The sequence below is a fragment of the Mustela putorius genome, unplaced genomic scaffold (genome assembly GCF_011764305.1).
Source record: "Mustela putorius furo isolate JIRA1106 unplaced genomic scaffold, ASM1176430v1.1 tig00000117_pilon_pilon_pilon, whole genome shotgun sequence".
Lineage (NCBI taxonomy): Eukaryota > Metazoa > Chordata > Mammalia > Carnivora > Mustelidae > Mustela > Mustela putorius.
This window is the reverse complement of record NW_025421286.1, coordinates 274,813-292,609: the sequence shown is the minus strand read 5'-3', so window position 1 is coordinate 292,609 and position 17,797 is coordinate 274,813. Positions and strand designations below refer to the sequence as shown.

General features: G+C 42.3%; 1 protein-coding gene across 5 annotated transcripts in view; it reads right to left on the bottom strand.

Moving 5' to 3' along the window:
* Nucleotides 1-1,799: 1,799 nt before the first annotated feature.
* Nucleotides 1,800-17,797, bottom strand: part of DUSP22 (dual specificity phosphatase 22) — a 68,683-nt gene continuing 52,685 nt past the window's right edge. For 3 of the 5 annotated variants that reach the window (XM_045089540.1, XM_045089539.1, XM_045089564.1), the window contains 3 exons: nt 8,875-8,949; nt 5,680-5,851; nt 3,400-5,202 (listed from right to left, as the gene is read on the bottom strand). In XM_045089540.1, coding sequence (XP_044945475.1) covers nt 5,020-5,202; nt 5,680-5,851; nt 8,875-8,949 — 430 coding nt within the window. In that variant the 3' untranslated portion in view covers nt 3,400-5,019. Of the gene's footprint in view, nt 3,353-3,399; nt 5,203-5,679; nt 5,852-8,874; nt 8,950-17,797 lie in introns of those variants that run through there. The other 2 variants (XM_045089546.1, XM_045089553.1) reach the window with 2 other exon arrangements.

Genomic DNA, 17,797 nt, shown 5'->3' with positions numbered 1-17,797 from the left:
GGCTCTTAGCTCCATGTCCATCTCCTAAGACAATGCCTAATGATTAATTTGGCTTCCTCCAAAATCCTGACAATGAAAGAGAGAGAGCCTAGTGAATAAAATTGGTTTTCATAAAGCTACTTTTTTTTTTATCTTTCACAATAAATTATAAAATTGGACATTTGAGTTCCACATTGTTATGAATCTAGTTCCTGGGAGTCTGTCCTGGGTGCATGGATAAATTTGACCTAATCTGCAAAGCTGGGATGATTGTCCTTGGAGGCCCCAGGTCTGGCAGTCCCCTTAAATCTAACCTTGACATTTCAGAGCCCACACACTGACATCAAAGGAAAGGAGGATGTTGACACAAAGGACCATTGTGTTGGAAGCAAGATTCCAGAGTGTAAAGGCCACAAAACCCATAATCCCCCACATTCAATCCAGTACTGAGCGCATTGGCTTCTCTCTTCCCAAACTCCCTCAAGCCCAAATCCATTTGCCTTTTTTTTTTAAAGATTTTATTTATTCGACAGAGAGAAATCACAAGTAGGCAGAGAGAGAGAGAGAGAGAGGAGGAAGCAGGCTCCACGCAGAGCAGAGAGCCTGATGCGGGGCTCGATCCCAGGACCCTGGGATCATGACCCAAGCCAAAGGCAGAGGCTTTAACCCACTGAACCACCCAGGCACCCCTCTATTTGCCTTCTTGGTCCCTCTTCATCTCGATCACCATGACCCTGTTCAGGGCATCATCTTCCATCACCTGGATGACTATAACAGCTGTCCCGACTGGCCTCCAATATGGACCCTCCATTCTCCACCTACACACCAACCAACCATGGTACTTGCTTGCTCTAGCAAGTTCAGCCAGCCCCCACCTCTACTCATTACATCTGCATAATGGAATGCATGCTTCTTGTGAGGCTCTAAGCTCAGAAATCAGCCCTGTGGGAAGCTGGCAGGGCATGACCTCTGAGCTTGATTAGCTCCAAGGGCTAGTATAAGAAGTAAACCAGTTACTGAATACTAATATATATACAGATACTAAGCAATGGTATCAACCTGGCTGACAGGGCCCTTGCTTGTGTGTACAGTTTTGTCTGTATCACTTACTAACAGTGCCCACTCCTTGGTTCTTGCTTTAGTCACACAGAGTGTCTTAGGGTCATCCCAGTGCACTGTGCTCCCTTATGCCACCATGTTAACACACATGCTGGGTCTCTGCCTGGACTCCCCTTCCTCCCACTATGCCCAACTAATTTTAGCTCTTAAGCTTGAAGTCTCAAATTAGGTATTACTTTTTCCAAGATGCCTTCCCTGAACACTGCCTTCCTCACCCTGAAACTGGAATGTTTTTCTCTTCCCTTCCCCTGCCACATAGCACCAGGAGCACCTATACTAGTCCTTATGACCCACTCTGTAATTGTTAATTTTCCTAACTGCCAACTCCACTGATGGGGCCCCAATCAAACTCCCCAGGGAGAAAGGGGTGTGTGGGGGGTTGGAAGCAACCAAAGAGAGGTTCTGGCTTCACTAGCCATTGTGCTTTGCTACAGGGGTGCTGGTTCTCCCTTGACCCTCATTAGAGCCTTATAAACTTCTATGTTCAAAGTGCAGGGGCAGCTCAGCTCCTCCCTCTCACTTAACCCACTTATTCTTTTTTTTTTTTTTTTAAAGATTATTTATTTATTAATTTGAGAGGCAGAGATTACAAGTAGGCAGAGAGGCAGGCAGAGAGAGAGAGGAAGAAGCAGGCTCTCCGCCGAGCAGAGAGCCCAGTGCGGGGCTCGATCCCAGGACCCTGGGATCATGACCTGAGCCGAAGGCAGAGGCTTTAACCCACTGAGCCACCCAGGCGCCCCTAACCCACTGAGTCTTAATCAAAAGATCAAAATTCAAGCAAAGCAGAACTAACATTTTCAGTTTTGGTTGTATTTTTTGGCCTCTTTGAGATGTGAATAAATAAAATAATCCCCTCTGTGAGCTTATAAAGCTTTGCAGTGATAGTTTGTAACCCACAGTACACCAGACAATTATTAGAGGATTATTGTTGGTGCCAGATCTGGTCCTATGGCAAGAAGAGGGGGACAGGAAAGGATGTCAGGCTGTGAGGGGGTGGGTGACCCTACTGGACTGAGTCAGAATAAGCATTTTAATGACTGACACTGATCAGTGAATATCATCCCACACCGGCAGGGGCTGCTGCCAGTTCAGAGGGTCATCTCCATTCCAGCCCCTTTCCTGTGCCCTTCTCAGGAGCTTCCAGGCATTCAAATACAGAATACAGGTGAAGCCTGCCACCTACAGTTAAAGGGTCCATGTATATTAGCTGCTGTATCCACCTGCCCTTAGTTCAGGCCCAAATTATCCCTGGAGTCAGAAGTTAAATCTCCTTCTTCTTCCCCTGGATTTAGACAAGGACAATTTAGGAAATGGACTTAAATCGCTCTTCAAGCCAGTCTGTGTTTCTTCAAATTAAAAGCTAAATATGGAATCAGAGTAAACTTCATTCAACAATGTGCAGCCAGTGTTCATGGAGCACCAGGGCTACGCAGCCTTGTGGCAAATGCAGTAATTCCATTAGTGCCACATATTCAGTGCTCATGTGTGGGCAAGAGAAATATGAGTCCAATTTCTGGATTTTTTTCTGTTCACATTGAGGATCAATTTTTCTCTCATGACGAAATTAATTCACTTTTCCTAAGTGCTCTCTGTACTACCTTCTGTAGGAAACTGTGGCCTCTGCCATTAAACCAGCATTACTGCTACAGGAGCAGATTCTGATCCTGCTTCACAACCCTCACAGGCAGAAACACATATAACATCCACACCTCAGCCAAGGAAAAGTGCATTGCACATGAAGTTAAATGCTCGGTTGCCCTTTGTTAACAAAAATGTGTAGCTTTTGGTAAAGTCCACCAAGGAGAACACAAACCATGGGTAGAGCACACACCAAGAAATATTTCCCAAGCTGGGGAATTTAAGAGCACATAAGCAGAGTTTACACAGCACAATTATCATGAGAAGCAATCATGATTACTAAACAGTTACCAAAACAGTGCAGCAGGGCTCTTGAGATTGCTTTATAAACCCCAAAGTTAAGGTTAAAGAAGTTGCTGTAGCAGTGGCTTTAAGGTAAAAAATATTTTCTCTTGGAAAGAGTATCTTTAGTTCTCAACATATATCATTACACATATATTCAGTTTAAAATGAAAAACAAGTTACACATCACTTCTGGATACTTAAAAATAAACTCTAGGTTGCTTTTCTTTTTGGCAGCACCAGCCTAAACTCTGTGGCTTTGCACTATTTCAGAAACTTCAGGTACATTACAGTCTTCTGAGAAAGGCCCAGTACTTCAGAATTCCTGCAGTAGCTGTGGAGAAAGAACATTACTGGCAACAAAAATGAAAACAACATTTCAAGACCTACAGGAATATATTTAGATGTTCACACATATTTAAGCATTTCAGCTGATATCCTAAATACTTTTTATGTGACCACAGTTGCATTTCTTTTTGGTTCAAGAAAATAAAAAAGTACTTAATAGACAAATTGTTTCAGCTGTAGGTAGAAAATTCCATGGCCATGCTTCACTTTCCTTGTATATATCTGGGGCCTTTGTGGGTGAGTAGAATTTCCCTGGTCCCCAAAGCAGCTCATCTGTGACATATGCTTTATATGCATGGGGAAAGCTGCTCTTCTTAGTCAGAGGCTCTGTTGTTGGTGGGATTCAGAGAAAGTGGGCTGCAACATCTTTTTAGGGAGAAGGCAAGTAAACTTTTTCATTCTTGTAATTTTGTGTGCTTAAACAATTTGAGACTGGACCACAAAATTGCTCACAGAATTCCAGGATCCTGTTGCTCCATGCTGCAAACTACAGACGCTCTCCAGCCATGTTGGGCTTGGCCTGAATGTAGAATTTTACCCACCAGAAAGCATTACTGGAGCTCAAGTAGAAATTTGAAAAAGCTCATGATACTGATGCTTTTGCCCTTTGGATTCAAAAGCAATCATGACGCAACATTTCCAACCATGAGCTGGTTATACTAACAAAAATACTTTTTCAAAAAAACATTTAATGAGGTAGCTGAGATCAAATATCAAATCCACAGCATATATGACGGTGCTTAATAAGTGCTTAATAAGTACGCAGGCATTTTAAAATGTATTTTTAAATGCAAACTTGCTATAGTGCCTAATAAATGCTCTTTCTTTCCAATTCCTGAAGGTGCATGCAGATGTTGCAAAGACACCCTTGCAGAATTACAACAGCAAGAAAACAAAGAGGTTGAGAGTAAGTGAAGCTGGACAAGAGGAGAATGGAAGAGAGCTCTGGGCATATAGCTTGGGCTGATGTGGTGTGGTTCCCATGGAACTGAAATATAGTCAGTGCCACTGAGAACATACACCAAGAACTCAGGGACAATATGGGCCGAGATGAGGGTCTTGAGGTGGTAGGAATCACAGCCTAGAGCACTTTCATTAAGATTGAGGCAATGTTCAGAGCACAGCCCCACACATCTTTCAGGGCCCCTGGAACTACCCTCAGGAGGGAGTCTGGCCTCCTGCTGCCCTCACCGTGACCACTCTGGGTTCGGTCTGCTCCCAGCCACAGGCTGGTTTAGGCTGAACAGCTTTTAAGATGCTAACCTCAAATGATTTCCATGTGGAGTCTTGGACAAAAGGAAAGGTGGTGACACCAAGCCTGGCAGCATGGATTCTGTGACTGTTCCAGCAATATGAACATTTGGAGTTCACATGTCCACCCGCATGGGCACACACGCTCAATTGCCTGCACACAGGCGCATGCATGAGATGGTGCGGGGCAGTCAAGCAGACTCTCCAAACTCAGGCAGGGCAGGAGTAGGCAGGATGAAGGGGCCTGGGGCAGGGCTGGTGGATTCATGGAGAGGAAACCTGGATCCACCTTTGCCACCCTCCCTTTCCTGTCCTCCATGGGGGCAGCCAGCACACCAGGGCACCCAGCAGAAATGCACTGAAGACAAGGGATGGAAAGGTAGGCACCAGGTCACTCAGTTACTAGGTCTCCGTCGTATAGTTGCTGTAGCCCAAAGGAGGCAGGGTCTGAAAGCTGCTCCACCGCCTTGTACCAGGCTGGGACTCCACACGCCCTTGCTCTTTATATTTACCCAGAATGTTTTTGGCTTCTTCTGCATCCCGCAAAGGGCTCTCTCCATATTCTTCCTTCAGCCATTGCCGGTACTGGAGAAGTTGAAAACATAACCAAAATGTCACACACACACACCCCTGCATCTACACAGATTATACCTGTTACTTAATGGTACAGATTTTGTCACATGTAAACAAGGAATAAATGGGTATTGGGCAATCATAGGTCTGTGGTTGGCCAGCCAGTGTCAAGCCAGAGAAATAACTGCTTCTTCTAGGTTTTAGCCTGCGGACACGAAAGCAAGCCAAACCAAGAAAATGGCACTTCGCCCAAAGAGAAATAAACAGACGTTAAATATGGGGTCTGAAGATGGTAAAAGACAACATCCCACAGCTGCAGCTGGTGAACAAGGGGCCAGTGATGACTTTAATTGGGGTGCAGTGGGGCACTCTTGTCCTCTCTGGGCCTTTCAAACTCCAACCTCCATGATCCTAGGTGTGTGCAGAAAGACTGAGGCATCTTTCCAGAGGATGCTGCTCACATCACCGAAGTCCCCTGAGCATGGTTACCTGGTGGACTTCATGCTTCTCGAACTCCTGGAGCTGTCTCTGGAAGCCCAGGTTGGGGTTGGCACAGGATCTCACTGCACGCACAGTGTGCAGGGCATCCTCCCAGCCAAAGTCGGTGACGGTCATGATGTATGCGATCACCAGAGTCACACTCCTGGAGACGCCGGCCAGGCTGCAAGGGCCAAAAGAACCCACAGGGGCAAGGGGTTTTAGTCCATGAGTCTATCTCTTGATTCATCAAGATCAGGGGATTCTGTGGCTCTCATTTTAGAAAGTCTTCCTGCCTCGGACTATGAGTGGACAGCAAGCCAGTATGAAATTACTCAGAAACATAGGCATCAGTGTCTGTGTTAGCCTCTTTTTTTTTTTTTTTTAATTTTTTACAGATTTTTCTACTATCGCTTCTGGCACCAGTTTTATGATTCTCTATGCTCCTGAGCCCTTCTTCAGATAGTCCCCATTTCCTTGGGCAGAAAAAATAACTAACTAATGCACGTTGAGGGAACTTGAAGGGTCTGGGATCTATGCAATAAATCTATTTACAACCTGCAGCAGTTTAGAAGGTTTCTTTTTTTTTTTTTTTAGGTCTGGTTTTCTTAGATAAATGAAGGCTAGATCTATAACTGAAAGCCCATTAAATACAGAAGCTCTTATAAAACAGTTTGTATTCTTCTTTAAATAACTGAGCAGAGCACAAGAGTGGGCACATTCCACGTGCTCTGGGATGTGGGGAGTCAATAATGGTTAATTATATCTAGCCGGCTGAGTAAGGGGGCCAATTTTAAATGCATATGCAAATTAAGGTGGTCACAGAAGGCTGTGCTGTGTCAGATTTAGAGTGTTCTAGCAACGGTTTAAGATGGGGAAGTTTAGCAAAATTCTCATTTTTAGAAAGGCCTATCTTAGATTTATATAACCATATGAAGTACAAATTCCTAGAATATCAGGGCTACACATATTCAAATAATGATAATAATAATAATAATATAACCATTCTTACATAGTGTCTCTTCCTTAAGCTTTTATATCAGAAATACTGAGAGAGCTTTTAAAAAATACATCCTCTTTGGCGGCAAACCTGGAGATTCTAATCACCAGGAGCCACAGAAGCCCAGGGACAGCATTATAGAACTCCCCTCATATGGCTCCAACTGTATCCCCTCAAATTCCTTAAAGCAAATGTAGATGAACATTATAAAATCTACAAATTGTTACATGTCCTACTCTTTTTTAAAGTAAAAAAAAAAAAAAGTAAATCACACAATCTTAAGAACTGCATAAAACCAGCAAACATTATCTCCCTGCTTTCCTAATACAGATTACAGACCCTTAGAACAGATTAGTTTTCATGAACAGCTCCTCTGGATATCATGCATTGGATCTCTTCTGTCATAACAGAACTGTCACCAACTTCAGCAGCAACCCAGCCCAGGAGACATCACTTTACATTTCCAAAGAGCTTTCACTAAAATAGCAACTTTTCTGGGGAAACTCAAAAGACTGTGAAGCTTTTTTTTTTTTTTTAAATCTATTTCACAACAGAATATTGTCTTTTAAAATATCTGAGTATAATTGACATATGTTACATACTTTCAGGTGTACAACATAGTGATTCTATAAGTTTACATTATGCCGTGCTCACCATAATTGTAGCTGCCATCCAACCCTGTTAGACCATTGACTGTATTCCCTACTCCTTTACTCCTATGACTTGTTCATTCCATAACTGGAAGCCTACATCTCCCACTACCCTTCACCCATTTTGCCCATCCTCTTCCCCCTTCCCCTCTGGCAACTATAAGTTTGTTCCCTGTACTTATAGGTCTGGTTCTGCCTTTTGATTTTTTTTTTATGTGTTTTGTTTTTTAGATTCCACATATAAGTGAAATCACATGGTATTTGCTTTCTCTGATGTATTTCACTTAGCATAAGACCTCTCAGTTTAGCCATGTTGCTGTGTTGCTGTAAATGGCAAGATCTCTCTCTTTTTTTTTAATGGCTGAGCAATATTCAATATGGAGTCTGACTCAATATAGAGAAGAAACATGCTCAGCCTGCACTTTGATAAACAGCAGAGTTCTGGCTCCAGAATATTGGCTCCTGGTTCCTTTGACATAACAGTTATGTGATGTGTATGAGTACTAGCAGTAATGAATATTTCATAATGCATATTTTCAATTCATTAAATTGTACACCTGAAAGTAATGCCAACTATATTTCACTTAAAAATAAAACAAATAGGGGCACCTGGGTGGCTCAGTGGGTTAAGGCACTGCCTTCAGCTCAGGTCATGATCTCAGGGTCCTGGGATCAAGCCCCGCATCGGGCTCTCTGCTCAGCGGAGGGCCTGCTTCCCCCTCTCTCTCTGCCTGCCTCTCTGCTTACTTGTGATCTCTCTCTCTCAAATAAATAAATGAAATCTTTAAAAAAAAATTAAAAAATAAAAATAAAAAAAAAGTAAAATATGAGAGCTAACATTCACTGAGAGCCTACCACATGCCAGGCACAGTGCTAAGAACTTTGTGTGCATTGTCCTTGGGTTGGGTGTATTATAGCATTTTCTTTGCAATGTGTATGTACTCATTTATATGTATTCGTATCTATACAAAGTGTAGCTGAATGCAGGTGGAGAGCTGTATATAAACTGTTTGATTCTAAGAGTCTATTCAGATCTTTTCAAAGCAAAGTACGAAGCTAAACACATATAAAAGCCCCCATCTCTAAAAGGAGAAGAAATGGTCATTCTGGTATTACACTCATGCAGTGCTAAACACGTGCTAAATACGTGATCAAAACTCTCCAGAAAGAAACAGTGTTTTGAAAGAGCACTGAGGGATGATCCCACAAAATCTGTACCCTCCATAGGAGGCTATTCCAAGGGAATAATGGACATGGGTTAGAAAAGAGGTTCCTGTCCAGTAGCCTTGACAGACCCAACAGAAATCCTAACTGTGGAAATGAAAATCCTAAGTGAAAATGAAAAAAAAAATTATAGCGTTCTCTTTCATCAAAAACAAATGAAGACTAACAGATGACCCCTGATGGCAGGGGTCAGATAGAGTGTGTATTCAAGATTCAGAGAGCAGACAGAACTATTAGGAGATGAAATAACTAATCTAAACACACAGAAAAACCACTGAGAGAAATCAGGCTGAGCAGAAACAACAGGCTATGATTAGGCAGAGGCATACATACCAGTGTACAAGACAGCCCTCACCCCTGAGGCGGCACTCATGAATGAATTTAATACTTTCTTTGAAATGTCTTGTCCTGTGGGGGGAGAAAAAAGAGAGAAGTGACATCTCTCTACTTTACTCAACATATGATGAAAAGAAAAATCCACCTGAGGTTTCTTGAAAAGGTCTCAGAGTCCCACAGCTTCAAAACCATGGTCACACTGTCTGGGGCTGGAGCTGCCTCAGCTTTAGAATCTGTCACACACAATGCTGGGACCTGGGGAGGGCTGCCCATCTTCTGGGATTTTCAGAATTTCTTTGCAAGGAATCCCTGAAACACAGAGTTGCCACTGACTGGTATGTGTGGGCGGTGGTTTCTGCCTAGCCCAGGGGTTGGTTGGAGCCACTGAATGTTCAAGAGCATACTAGTGACCCCACACTGATGATCTACACACCAGCTGTGCACATTCAATAACATCCAGGTGAAGAAGGTGCCTGTATCCTGCAGGCTCCCCAGTGCTAAGAGGTAGTTTACTTTTGATGATCTGAAAAACCTAATAATACCCTCCCATATTGGTCTCCCTTGACTTTGTTACATCCTGTCAGCATGTTGTCAGAGGGCTGTAGGAAAAGGGAAAATAGAGCTCCAATCCCTGCTCAGCCACTTACTGGCTGTGTGACCTTGGGAGAGTCACTTAGTTTCCCTTAACTTCAGTTATAAAGTGCAAATAATGTCTTACAGTGTTGAACAAGGTGATATATGTCAATATACTTTGCAAACTCTGAAGTCCTTTATGACAATGAAACCATGATCCTTACTTCTTCTGACCCTTAGCTTTTTTAACACCCTTTCTCCTGAAGGCATGTACCAGCATCATTTAGAGCATGTTCTGGACTGACTGGTAGGCTAATTATAAACACTCCAAAGCACCTACAGAGTACATGCTTTTGGAGGTCTTCTACCTTTGATTGACTTACAGAGCAGCAAAAGACCTAAAGTTGCTCATGGAATAAATCCATCCTCTTTTAAACACCAACTGAGTACTATTTACTGGACACTGCAAAGCTGCAGGAGGTTCATGGAAGACTGAAAATTAGTTTCCAACCACACAAGCTAGGTCTATTGTTTCATGAAGGATAATAGGACAAATGAATGTAATAATGAGAAATTCAGGTATGGCATAACAAACTCAGCCAGGTATTAAATACAGAAGAAACTTAGCAACCTAAGTAGAGGTGTCCAGCTAGATTAAGATGGAGGGACAAAACAGGAAACTATAGAAACTATAAATGTGCATGCATACACATACATATTCCATAACCAGCCATAAGGCATGATCAAAAGTCCTAGGGAATCGAACCCAAGGACTCCACTTACTTAAAGTCTTTAACTATGAGAACATTGCAAGACACACTTCCGCTAACTTTCCCAGGCACAAATGCTCCCAGACATACACTTATAAAAGGACTCCGGGCATTGCAACTATACTCACAAATGCTGGCTTGCTCTAAAACAGGCAAGAAAAGATTCCTGCTGTAATTCCTGAAAACTGAAATGTCAGTACTGAAAGAGATCTCAGAAAGGATTGTAAGGCAGAAAGCTGGAAGCCGGGCAGTGAAGCTGAATGCACCAGAGGGGTGAAGGGATGGGGCCACTGTGATGTGACTGGAAGAAGCCTGGCCCACTGGAGGCAGGAGAGAAGGCTCAGTGCTGTTAGAGCTTGTCTCTCAAGCAAAAATAGTCTGCAGTGAAGCCTTCCAATTTTTAAGTATTGAAACTGTGGCAGACATCTTGAGTTGTGCTGATTTCGTTTGGGGCAGCAAAGTTTGTCAGGATAGTCCCCCTTCCCTCTGATTCCAGCCACGGAGAAGAAAAGAAAAGGTTGTGGGGTAGGGACTTCTGGAAAAGTTTTCTCTTCCTAATGAAAGTTATCTATCTCTGCCCCAGTTTTCCTGCTAGGAAACTGGAAGTAAGCGTCATGCTTATAGCTGTATCAGCTGCCCTGTAACCACAGATGATAAGCCGCTGGGGTGGAGAGGCAGCAGGATGCAAAGGGAGACCTCAGGGTACTGATGCCCGGGCCTGGGAGCACCCACCACCAGGTTTCTTAGTCAAGGCTTAAAGTAAATTTCTCTGTAACTTAAAACATCATCACCCTGCTCCTTTAGTCAAAGACAATCTACCTGATAACAACAACCAATTCAACACTTTTAAAAACACTGAGCTAGGTGGCAGCTGAGTGGCCCAGTTGGTTAAGCTTCCGACTCTTGATCTCAGCTCAGGTGTTGATCTCAGGGTTGTGAGTTCAGTCCCCACATTGGACTTCACATCTCAGTGTGGAGCCTACTAACAAAATAAATAAATAAATAAATAAAAGAAAGTAAAAACATTGAGCCAACTCATCTGGCCTAGGAGTGGCTACAGGCTGCCCATCTGCCATCTGCTTCATGCTTTACACAATGCAACCTGTCCTCCTCTGTTGGTCACTGTACACAGCAGACATGCCAGAGGGTAGGGTGGGTCTGACTGCAGATCCCAGTACCAGGACAGGCTGCCCAGAAATCAGAGCTCATCCCTGACTTCAGTCTAGCAGTGGCCTAGAGGGTATACATTTGTCCACAAGGTCGGCCATGCTGGGGGAGCCAAAGGTTCTGAGAGTCCTCTCCATGCCTGCTTATACTCATGCCTGTCCTTTATGGGTCTCTTTCTAGAACACAGTGCAAAGGCCCAAGTGACGTGAAAGTTACCAGGGCCCTTGAAGTGAGTAGGACTTCGTGTTTTAGGGGAACATGGTCAGTGCTGTGGAGCTCACCAAGATCGTGCAAAGTGATAACAAACGAATCCCTTTACTGAAACCTGAGAGTGGTAACAACTACTTCTATCTGGATTTTATTCCATGTACCAAACCACATGCACGATGAAACCCAGGTCTTAAATACTGTGGGGTGTATCTGGGTTCAAAAGTCAGTCTTTCCTGTCCTTTCTCAGGATAAGACCGTGGGGTGGGAGTGGGGTCAGTAGGGCGACATGCAAACCTGCCAGAGCCTAGAGAGTATGTGTGAAAGAGCTAAAGGGCCAAGGAAGTCATGAGGAGGTGCCCCCACCTCCTTTCCAGCCCTTTCCTCTTTCAGTTCTAACCGTACCAACCTTAAGTCTAGGACAAACCTACAGATGGCTCCTGCCCACCACCATGTTGGGGCAAGGGCTGTGGAACCCCAGGGCAGACATCTGTGAGAGGACAGCTCACAGCCCAGCCCAGGAGTGTAAATCATGCCACTGAAGAGATGGCTCAAAGCCCCACCACAAAACTTGACTCATAAACACAGTTGGGCATGAGGCCACACCAAGCAGACATTCCTAGAAGTGCTTTTTCCAAGTAAAGCCAGGAGGCAGCACATTTACTACTGCTTTGGTGTGTTGCAGGGAGTGGGGGTTATTTCCAGGGAAGCTGATGACATAAACTCTAGCTCTGGTCACTAAACTAGCTCCTCCACACAGGAAATACCCGCGACTCTGGCTCTTGTTGCCCAATTCTCTGATGTGAAGCAGAAGCACACATCTTAAGCACCATCCCACCACAGGCTGTTACAATGAACATAGGTTCCCTATTCTTGCTCTTCATTTTGTTTCTCTTCATTTTGTACCCTCACTTCCATAAAAAGACATGTGTATAAGTTCTGTTGGAGGAAAGCCAGTGGGGCTCATCCACCTATATATGTCACAAACTTACCTCATAGTGCTTGCTGCTGCCAGCAATCTGAAAAGAACACCTTGGGTAGGGCAGAGGGCACTTCAGAGGAGAACCATCCTCTGTGGGGGCTCAGCAAACTCAGCTCTGCAGTTGCCACTGTCCCTCTTTCTCAGTTTTTTCTGGCTGTCCTCCCCTTGAAGGGCCTCCTCCCTCTCTCTGTCTGGAGGCCAAGAGACAGGACCAGCCAGGTTTCCCTGACCTTCGGAGATGCACAAAACAGATGGTGGATGGAATCTAGCAAAACTACACCCCATGATGCTCATTTTTTGAGGCTGACAACTAGTTCTTATTCCAAGACTACGAGATATGGAGGCTGTGAGATCACAGACAGCCTGTGACAGCCCACAGGCAGACTATGGGATCAGAGACAGCCTTCTCCTGCTGAGGACTCTGCTTATCTGAGCAGTAGCCCAAGGGATCTGGTCATGTATCTTGAATGGTAGCTGGGCTTACTCCAAAGCCAGCAGTATCAGAGCAGGCTGTACTGAGAGCGAAAGCCATGGAGACTCAGGACACTTCTCCTTCCCACATACATACACATGTGTGTATTTATGTGTACTCAGAAGCATATATGTGCATGTATGTTGTATATGAAAGCAAAGGAGGAGAAAACAAGAAAGATAAGCACTCTTTATTTTTTTCCTCCTGAAAAAAGAATGCTTTAAAAAAAAAGCAAAAAAGCAAAAAACAAGCGGGTAGAAAGTTCTGAGTGAGTGAGCCTGTGCTCTGGAAGGTGGGCTCAGATCAGAAAGCTGTTTCTCCTAGGGCAGGATCAGCGCAGGCCCCCAGGCTCTGTGTGGGCCCAGCTGGAACACAGTAAAGCTTTCACGCCACCCAGAAGAAAGCAGGAAGGAACATTCTACAGTAGTACATGGCAGAGCTGCTCTATCGGCACACAGCTTTGAACACACACAAACTACTCATATTTATATCAATGATTTCCCAAATTTCATATTTCCTGCACTTAAACACTGTTTTTAATTGGGGGAATTAAAACACACATGTGGTATGATCATGCTTTTCATTTTGTCACATAAAGTCATTTTGAAAACAAAACAAAACCCTCTTTACCACCTATTATAATGTCATTTCACAAAGAGTAGTTGAACACTAGAAAAACAAGGAGGATATAGTTTAAGACTAAAAAATAGTTGGGGCACCTGGGTGGCTCAGTTGGTTATGAGCCACTGTCTTCAGCTCGGGTCATGATCTCAGGGTCCTGGGATCAAGCCCCATCGGGCTCTCTGCTCAGCGGGGAGCCTGCTTCCTCTCTGTCTACTTGTGATCTCTATCTGTCAAATAAATAAATAAATAAATAAATAAAATCTTTAATAAAAAAAAAGGAAGACTAAAAAATAGTTAAATTAAAAAAGTCAAGTCTTATGGAAAACTCAATATGACTTTTCTGAGTATTTCTCATTTCTATGGGCTGTAAAGTCCTCAGGAGTCACGGATGAGCATGTGTGTGTGTGCACACGGATGCTCAGGTAAGTATGAATCTATCTGGAAATAGGACCACCACAGCACTCCAAGGGCCCACATCACTTTGATCTTTCAAAGTTGCTTTTTAATAATTAAAACAAAAACAACTGTAAATGAGTGAAAGAGAGAACTGGATGTACAGAAGACATCAGCTAAACTAAACAACACATACACAAAAAGATAAGGAGGTAGAATAAGGCAAGGAAGTTTTACTGATACTTTAAATATAAGCTTACTGTATTGCTAATACCTCTTCTCCCCACAAAAACCTCAAAAAATTTAGAGACCTGCTCAATACTCAAACCACTGAATGTCACAAAGTCTCTATTGTAATGATGCAATGCTACCAACTCCACAGCACAGATCAAACTTTCCTGGACTTCAAGAAGATTAAAAAAGATTTTAAAAAAAGTAATTATTCCTTTAACAATGTCTAAATACAAAATACCAATTTAATAAATATTAATATAAGAATGAGTAGTTCTTTATTCATTGATAAATTAGTTATTTATTCATTAATTAAAGAAGTATTAATGTATTTTGAGAGTGAATTACAGTAATTCCCTCTCAAGTAGTTCACTCTCAAAATACATTAATAGTTCAGTAATTCACTCTCAAAATACATTAATACTTCTTTCTTGGATAGACAGCAAATATAATCATATTTTTAGAAATGCTTAGAGTTCATAAAAAACACTTTCACTTATCTACCTTATACTACAAAAATTGTGTTAGATAGGTATTTTACAGATGAGAGAAATGAGGCTAAAAATGACCTGCATAAGAAACTACAGAAAGAAAGCAAAAGCAACTATTTCTCAAAGTCTGAGAAATTCTAGCCACATGGGCCAGAGAACATGCGGCCTGTGCATTTGATATAAACTCAAGGATGCCTCTAATTGTGACAAATCATGCAAAACACACCAACCTGGGTCTGTGGGGTTATAATGACTATGAGAACTTGAACTTTCACATTTCCTGACTTTGAAAGGCAAGGTGGTTGGGGGAACTGGGCTAAGATTTTAATGTGCTAATGTTATCTCTACCAGGTTTCTGCGTTTTTAAGTTCCTGGAAGATCAGAGGGGGAGTTTATGAGGATTAAAGCCATGACAGAAAAATGACCTTTCTGGGCAGTTTACAGCCACTGAATGCCAAGTGAAGCAGTTAGTTTCAAAAGGTCACAAACCTCTTACTAAGCATAATTGGCAAGAAGAATTCCTGTTGGTATAAGCATCTGTGGGGAGAGACTTAGGGTATTATATTAAATATATATATATTTATTAAATTTATATCCGAAGTGAGAAATAATTTTATAAGTTTGTAAGTACAGGGATACAGTTTTTTAAAATTTATTTTGTCATTAAATATAAGAATTCTCGGGTATTCGTAACTGAAAATGGCCAGACTAACGAACTACTAGTTCTACTCATCTGAGTTACCCAGGGCATATTTTCCAAATGACAGACATGATTTCTCCTGTTTTTGTTAACCAGAGCATTAATATTATTTATCTCCTGACCACCTACATTGGTTAATGGTACAGAAAATAAAGGTTCACATCAGCCTATATGTTCCTAATATTTGCGGAGTAATTACTTCAAGCTACCTGCAGTGAGGTGGGTCATATAAACAGAATCAAGTGTTCTGCTGGCCATGGTCTAATTATATCATAAAAGCATGCTCACTGATAAAAGGCACATTATGCTTTCAATAAAATATTTGTAACAAGAAAAGAGAAACTCAAGCTATTTCATAGGCTGTCTCTTAACATACAAAGTATACTCATATTCCAAACTTAACTCCACAATTTCCATGTAACTTCAGTAGAGCAAGAAGTATTTATAGAATCATGGACATCGATGTGCCCAAATCCTTATTTAATGCATAGGATTTGCTATTACTAATGGATTAAAACTAAAAGTTTCCCCAAAGAATCACATGAGTGCTTATGAACGTAACTCCCAACAAGAGAGTGCCAGCTTTTCTGCCTTTCGATGAGTTATGGCCTGGACTTTATTTTCCAACTGAAACAGAGGTTGTACTGCTATAGGACTTCACTCAAAATAGTAGCAGTGGCACATTCTCCTCAAGTTCTCTCTGTCATTAGCTTTACACTTGGGTGCTATAATAACTACCTATTGGAATCCTACACTACACTTTCACCAAGATGTGAGGAAAGGGCTAAAAAGAAAAATCATTCATCTTAACAAGACCTCTGCACATATTTAGGATGGGAGAGAACAAATTCAAATCTTACGGGCTAGTCCTCTGGACCCAAGGTGACTGTGTTTGGGCTGGTTTTGCCAGATCTGAACTGACCCATGAGACACTGCAACTCAGAGAAATATTTTCTGTCACTCTGGCCTTTCCATGTAAAGAAATCTTTCAAATATTCCACTGAAGTGGGCCTCCTGAGCACCAAAGCTTGTTATTTCAACTATCTTCTTTTGTAACTCTCAAGATATATTTATACACCCTGAAGACAGTAAAAGTATATTCTGATTTTCAAAAGTGCTTAGAGTTCATAGATATGTGATCTGTCTTCAAAAATCCTGAAGGCAGGAATTTTTCAAATGAGGGAACTGAAGCTCAGATGGGTTTAAATGACTTGTCAAGGTAGATGCAACTAGTTTTAAAGTTAAGATATCTAACATCAAGGTCTACTGCTTACTTGTTTATATAATGTAGGGCTGCTCAATGCTCAATCTTCATTTCATACATCAGTCATTGTCCTGGACATCAAGCACAGTGCTTGGCTCCTAGCAAAGCTGAAAAGTCCTGGGGGCAATCGAGTACAGGTGGCTACCTTCTCTGACAACAAATGCCCAGAATGTGTTACAATCTGATTCCTCCTTAGAGTCATTGCCAATCAGGTATTGATAAGTTCACAGTACGTTAGAATCTCAGTTTGAGATAAGAGCAAAGCAACTGTTCTAAAAATAGCCACCAAAACATGGGCAGAAGATTGCTGTGGTCTCCAAAGAAAGGCAGTGGCTCACTTCCTTCCGTATACGCCATGCCCTTCCAACCACTTCTGTTTCTTGACACGACTAGTAACCAAGGAAGTTCTCTGGTGCTGCTTCTCCTAGACATAGGTTGCTACAGTTTTCCTAGTGATCCTAGTAAAATCTTTCCTCCACCATCCTCGATTTTAAAGATTGGCTTTTTCTGTGAAATACAGAGTTAGTGTGAATACAAGTCTTGCATAGAATGTTATCTGTGCCTGTTTTCCAATGTACCTTTCCTGGTCTAACTATATACCACCTGTCTCCTGTCCTACCCACCTGCTTTCCCACATCTTTCCCCACAGCAATCGATCTGACTCTGGCAACGTTTTTTGTTTTTTCTTCCCCCCAAACAGGTAGATCTCTCAAAATTATTGTATAATCTGTGAAAAATCTGCTGTCCAGCAATAAAAATCAAGATTGGCTGATGTTTCAGTGTTCAATAGCTTTCAGAGATGTGAGACAATTGGGATACTAAACAGAAGATTATGTGGTATGTAATTCCAATGTGCAGGATTTGTAAGCAATAGAGTTTAAGAATCGTGAAGGATGAATCCTGACTGGTCTGCAGACTCCCAAATTTACAAACACCACCTTAGTTTACAACTTTCCTAATAAAATGCGGTAATGTATAATACTAGCAGGGTTGTTGTATGTGACATGCAACGTAAGCATGAGGCCAGCCTGAGAAGCAGAGGCTGG